This window comes from Neoarius graeffei, chromosome 28 (assembly GCF_027579695.1).
Source record: "Neoarius graeffei isolate fNeoGra1 chromosome 28, fNeoGra1.pri, whole genome shotgun sequence".
Lineage (NCBI taxonomy): Eukaryota > Metazoa > Chordata > Actinopteri > Siluriformes > Ariidae > Neoarius > Neoarius graeffei.
In genome coordinates, this window is record NC_083596.1 from 13,266,298 (window position 1) to 13,272,905 (window position 6,608).

Sequence of the window (6,608 nt, forward strand, 5' to 3'; positions counted from 1 at the left end):
ATGAAAACTGAAATTGCTCATGTCTGTACTATTTAGGCAAACAAACACTTTTACTGTAAATTTCTGCACATTAGTCAACATCCCATGAAACAGCTAAGCTGTTTTTTTTCTAAAATGTTGCCAAGATGGAACAATTATGATCTACTGATCACTAGTTATAAATGGATATATTTGACTATTACTAACGATCATGGCGAAAACACAAAACACCACAGTTCTGTTGAAAATGCCAGAGGTTTTGAGTTTGTGTACCCTAGTTTATGTGTGCATGCAATACACTCAACAGCCATATATTTATTCAACAAAATCGGCATGGTCTATTCTTTTGCAGAATCATTATTAGATCAAAATTTTTAAAGTAATTGCCAAGTTATGGCTATATCACTGCATCTGTCCATGCCCAGTGGCAATCTGTCTCAATCTGTGCTGAGCAGACAGTTCTGTAGCCCATTGGAAAGAGCAGTCATAATAGGATAGGTAAAGGATTACAGGTAAGATGCCCCAGATGTCCAGCTTTAGGCATATCTAGTGTGTCTCTCACCCAAGCATGGGCTCAGAGGGGCAAATTTACCACTCTTTCAACTGAGTGGGTATCTGGACTATCTTTAGCACCTCACCTGGGGGAGGGATCACCACATCAAAACTCAGGCCGACCACCACAGAAGAATTTACCACCCGGGACAACAAAAAGGCAGAACTGTTTTGACAAAATTCGTCTCAACATACTGAGACACGAGAGGATTTAACCTTGGATTTTGGATTACAATAGCATTTTTGGAAAGCTCTTCTAGAAAAATTATTAAATCCATAAAGCCTTTCAGTTTCCATCTTCAGAACCAGAGCTCTTCTTTGCATTCTTGTATTGTAACATTTCTCTGCTGCCATCATGGTGTGGGCTAAAATGAAATTCCCCTTTGAAAAAAGGGTGAAGCTAGCTCAGAGTTTGTGGCTGATCTCCTGGCTGGCCACTTTAGGTGGAGCGATCACCTTCTGTCTTGGATGCTTCTTGAAGACAGAACTACGCAGGAGGGCAGAGGTATCTAAACTGACCATTTGAAATCATATTTCAATCCTGCACTTTATCGCACACCCTTTGAATCAAATTAAAACTATTTTGAGAAGGTTTCTTGACCAAGCCTGTGTATCCTCTTAGGCCAGAATGAGACTTCTGAACTACGACTGAAAATACAAGAGGAACTTTTTATAATTTCACATGAACATCTTAATAACCAATTCATTAATTGCATATTACTGATTTTTGAGACTGAGTATATGTTAGCTGAACATCATGCATGCATGATAAAATGTAAACCTCAAAGGACACCAGGAGCATTGTGAAGTGGCTGAAATATCAGGATTAACCTATGCAAATATAAATATTACTTAAGCCAGTTAAAACAGGCTTAGGAAGCTGTCCTCTTCAATAAGCTGTCGAACGAACTGTATGGATCATAATCTAGGTCACAATAAAGACTCTGTCTCATTTATTAACCTACAAGAAACCCAAAATTTTAATTACTTGTGCTGCAGGTGAACAAAATGTAATACTGATCAAATTACTCTTGCATTTGTTGCATCAGAAACTCTTTGGAATAAAAGTCTTTCTTGGTGTATGCCAAGAAATGCCAAGAAGAAAGTTCCCAAATTCAAATTTAAAGAGATAGAAATTATTAGATTGGCAAACAAACCAGTCAGCAAAATAAATTCTGCCAGGTAAAGGACTTTCTACTTAAAGTATAAATCCACGTAAATGAGACAGGAACCTCAATATCCCCATAATACAGGACAAGTTTATATCTACGTAGAAACATGAGACAAACAGAATCCATTGAGAAGTTAGATGTGTAATAAGTAACTAATCATTTCAATAACATGGAATCAATTTCAAGATAACAGTTTAGTAAACCTAAATGTGCCCTGTAGGTGATGGACAACACGGAGATCCACATTGTTCCAAACACCCTCATTGTGGCTGGACTGGCCTCAATGGGAATCAATTGGTTTGCGGGTCGGATCTGCCAGGATGCACTGGATGCCAGCCGCTTCCCACGCTGGAAGACCTTCCTAAAGCCCTACTTCTGTTGTACCATCTTCTTCACCACCCTGCTGCTGATTGTGGTCATCCTAAGTTATGCCATGAAGGGCAGCCTGGAGGGCTCACTGAAAGTTGGCCTCAAGAATGGTATCCGCTTCTACAAGGACACGGACACCCCAGGGCGCTGCTTCCAGAAGCAAACCATCGACCGCTTACAGATGGAGTTCCAGTGCTGTGGTAACAACGACTACAAGGACTGGTTTGAGGTGCAGTGGATCAGTAACCGCTATCTTGACTTCAGCTCCAAGGAAGTTAAGGAGTAAGTGAAGGGAAAAGGGAAGGATTTACCTCAGCCATGAGAGATACACAAGAAGCTACCATCTTGCACACTAAGGAGTTCTTCGATTTGTTGTTCTGGGGAAACTCTTCAAGGTTCTGTTTAGAACCTGACAGCAGATTCTGTTTCCCTTTTAGAAAATGTTTAGGAATTTTAGGAATGTTCAGGAATTTTAGGAAACTAGAACCTTTCAATGAACCCTTGAAGAGTTTCCTCAGAGGGACAAATTGAAGAACTCTTTACTGTTCATGATGGAAGACTTGTGTCATGGTTGATCTAACACCCATTAACCATCCTGAGAATGCTTGAAGAATCTGGTTTTCCTAAGGCCACTGTCTTGCCTCCTAACCTCACTGGATATCAGAATAGACATGCGAGTAACATTACTGTGTCTGCTGCCTATAATTGTGGTCTAATCAAAATAAAAAAAAAGGTACCCTTGGATATTATTGTTGTCATTTAAAGATTCTCCATTCTCATTCATCTACCATCTACCCAATATCCCCCAACTCTGTCAAATTTCTATCCATCTCATTTATCCAGTCGTATCAAGAGTAATGTGGATGGGCGTTACCTGGTGGATGGTGTGCCCTTCAGCTGCTGTAACCCAAGTTCCCCTAGACCCTGTATCCAGTACAAATTGACCAACAACTCTGCCCACTACAACTATGAGCACCAAACTGAGGACCTCAACATCTTCATCCGTGGCTGCAGGGAAGCTCTGGTTGGCTACTACATGGGCCTGATGAACAGCATTGGCGCTGTAGTGCTGACTGTCTTTATCCTTCAGGTATCAGTAGATAGGAATGGAGGTTGGTGCTTATGTCAAATTTTTATTTAAGGTTTCAATGACCTATAGACTATCAAAATAAAATCTCTTTATGCACCAGTACACCACTGAGTGGTGTACCCCTATGTACTTTCAAAATGTTTTAACATCATCTAGTCAAAATTCCAACATTGTTCCTTCCTCTTGATTGCTCCACAGAGTATAGTGGTTGCATGCCTGAGGTATCTGCAGACCTCCATGGATGCTGTGGTTGGGCAGGAGAACATGGAGGTGGAAACAGAGGGCTACCTGCTGGAGAAGAGCGTGTCGGAGACCATTATGGAGTACCTGGACCCTGTGATGAAGCTCTTGTTTATAAACCAGGTGGAAGATGGGCAGGCAAAAGCAGAGGCGGGGGCTGCTGGGACATCAGGCACAACAACTCCTCCATCCTAAACAGCCACAACTATGTGGTTCAATGAAATAAATGACCCAGTATGACTGGTACATGGCAAAAACATCTATTTTCATTTCTAGCAATGAATGTCATATGAAACTACTGTAAATAATTTATCTAATTCTCCAAAATAAATTCTTGTCAGAACACTAACATCAAACCATGAAAAGTCTCAAATGTCAGTCATATCTGTTCATTGGTAATGGACTGTGTATTATATTGATTGGCTCAACATGTGGAGATAAGGTCAGTCGGGGTTTATTTGTCTACTAAAGTGAAAAACATTTGTCAGAACATCTAAGTTTCTCGGAGCCATGATGCAAGGCTGTTGATAACATATCTGAAGGTACGAAAGGTTAAGGAATGTTTCCAAGCCGCAGTTTTTTTTTTCTGAAAAGTTTATGTTGTTATTGGATTGGGCCCAGACTTTTTATTTTTATTACCCTTTTGCAAGCACATCTCAACATTTAGCATGTTGTTTATTAGTTAAATACGTATAAGAATACAAGTACAACTTGTATCAGTTGATAACTGCTCAATTTATGGAAAACTGGAAAAGTTATAAACCTTATTTTACATTGCGCAAGCAGATAATAGGATTTTAAACGTACAAAGCTGTTGTAGTCAAACCATGCTCAGTACTAAGCAAATCCAAAAGCAAAAGCAAAAGCAGTTAAAGCAAAATCCAGAACTAGAGACTGAGAACAACAAAACAGTCAGACTTAATAAAGACCATGTTTTAATTGCTTTGTTGTGTAGTGCACTTTTCTGTGAATAGATGTGTGTTGAAATATCTCCTATTTGTCTGTGTCTTTGACTTTTGCCTGTGAAAGTAAATCATGCTCCTACAACCACCCACCCACCCACACACACACACACACACACACACACACACACACACACACACACACACACACACAAGCACAGACAAAACCAGCTTGCAGGCATACCAATACACATGGACTCATGCTCCAACACAGAGTTGCGTTGCACTTGAGCATGTAGGCGTGACCTGCACTTACTCTATCTCACTCACACATTCAGCACACACACATAATGTCAGTAGGTGGCTGGAATAGGATTATGGAGAATCATGAATAATGTCAGTAATAATGACAGTCGGTAATAATGACAGCCTGCGTATTCTATGCCCTCCTATATGACATCTTACAAAGCAACTATAATCCAAGCTGTTAATACTCACACTGCTATCCAAGCGCCTGTCCTGCCATATCCTCCCCCTCACTGTACCTGAGTAGCCCTTACCACATAAAACAACACAAGACAGGTGCAACTGTAACATGAAATTAGCGATAAGTGAAACCCTCATTTTTGTAGTCTTACATTTAGTGCTTCTTTAAAGGTCCCATGGCATGAAATTTTCACTTTCTGAGGTTTTTTAACGTTAAAATGAGTTCCTCTGACCTTCTTAAGTCACCCCAGTGGCTAGAAATTTCATAATGTGTAAACCAAACTATGCCCAACATTTGAGAATGGCGCGTCAAAACGGCGCGTTGATAAACTCTTCCCTTTACTACGTCAGCAAGGGAGATGATCCCCACGCCCCCCCTCTGGATTCCCACCCACTGTATGAATTGCCCGCCCAGTTGTAGTGAGGAGACCATAGAGGACACAACAACATGGCATCGCCTAAGCGAGCGAAAGAATGGAAATTGCACTGTACATGGATGTGACAACACAGAAAAGAGTCTGTTTTTACTGCCGACGGGAGAGCCCCTGAAGACGCAGTGGCTTAATTTTATTTACTCCAATAATACGCCGTCGAGTCTACCTAAGACGGTGTATGTTTGTCGGAAGCATTTTCCTGATGAATGTTTCCACAACTTGGGACAGTACAGGGCAGGTTTTGCACATCAACTGTCACTGAAGCCTGGGTCCGTACCAAGCATCCCTGCCGCATCAGCCACAAACACCGAACAAGTAAGTGTATAACTGTTAAGTCATTTTGCCGTGTTTTAAAATCGGTGCCACGTTAGCCTTGCAATGGCTACATTAGCTGTGCAGCTAACCGCTTCCTGCAGTTAGCCAGGTACTCTGCGCTACAAAACCAAAAAGCATGCAGCATGCTCTGTTATAATAGCCAATCAAAACAGTTTTTACAAAGACACCCACATTCTTTTTTTTAAGTCACTCGTTCATTTTATTTGTTTGTTTGTTCAGTAAAAACCCAAACATTTGTTGAATTTATTTTATTTCCTCGCGTCGCACCTTAATGACGTCAGCGCGCGGTATTTTTCCCTTCGCGGTTTGTTCCTTCTCTCTCGCCATAGTAAGACACCCACATCCACTTGTTCTGACCCACTGGAGGTAGCGTCACAGTGCTGTTAGCCAATCAGAGGTAACACGTTTACATGTCATGAATATTAATGATAAGACCCGCCCCCACCCTCTACCCTTCCCCGCCTCCTGCTTCTCATTAGCAAAACGACGCACTGGGAAAAGTGCTGAAATGGGGCTTTCTCCCAGGAGGCTATATCTACGTGCCGAGGGTTCATTTCGAGAAAGGCTGCAGATATAACATCCGGAAACCTCCACGAGCCCGTTTAAAGCATCAACAAACCACACTGTAAAAAATGTCCGTAGAATTAACAGGAAATTTATGTAAAATCATGACATAAAAAAACTGTAAATACAAAAACAATGAAGCAGTGTGTAATTTACATCAATATACTGTAAAACTCCTCACCAAATACCACTGTTAATTTAACAGTAAGAATATGTTGAATTGATCATATTTTTTTGTAGAATTTACAAATTGTTGTAGTTTAAACACAGACAAACTGTAATACTAAAACAGAATGTGATAGTTAAAATTACATAATTGCCCTGTTAAAAAAAATACAAAAACGGCCACTGTCGTGGCTCAGTCGACTAAGGCGCCATACCGTGAATCTAGGGACCCGGGTTCGATTCTGACCCAAGGTCATTTCCCAGTCTCTCTCTAGCTCATTTCCTGTCTCTACACTGTCCTATTCAATAAAGGTGAAAA

General features: G+C 40.8%; 1 protein-coding gene across 1 annotated transcript; it reads left to right on the forward strand.

Moving 5' to 3' along the window:
- The first annotated feature begins 886 nt into the window (after nt 1-886).
- Nucleotides 887-3,597, forward strand: rom1a (retinal outer segment membrane protein 1a). Its single transcript, XM_060912153.1, has 4 exons — nt 887-1,036; nt 1,924-2,354; nt 2,916-3,162; nt 3,361-3,597. Exons 1-4 carry the CDS (start codon nt 887-889, stop codon nt 3,595-3,597), a joined length of 1,065 nt encoding a protein of 354 aa, XP_060768136.1.
- The last annotated feature ends 3,011 nt before the right edge of the window (nt 3,598-6,608 follow it).

Coding starts and splice junctions, on each gene's coding strand:
- rom1a (XM_060912153.1), top strand. CDS start 887: ATGGTGTGGGCTAAAATGAAATTCCCCTTTGAAAAAAGGGTGAAGCTA. Junction 1,037..1,923: donor AACTACGCAGGAGGGCAGAG/GTATCTAAACTG, acceptor TGTGCCCTGTAG/GTGATGGACAACACGGAGAT. Junction 2,355..2,915: donor AGCTCCAAGGAAGTTAAGGA/GTAAGTGAAGGG, acceptor TCATTTATCCAG/TCGTATCAAGAGTAATGTGG.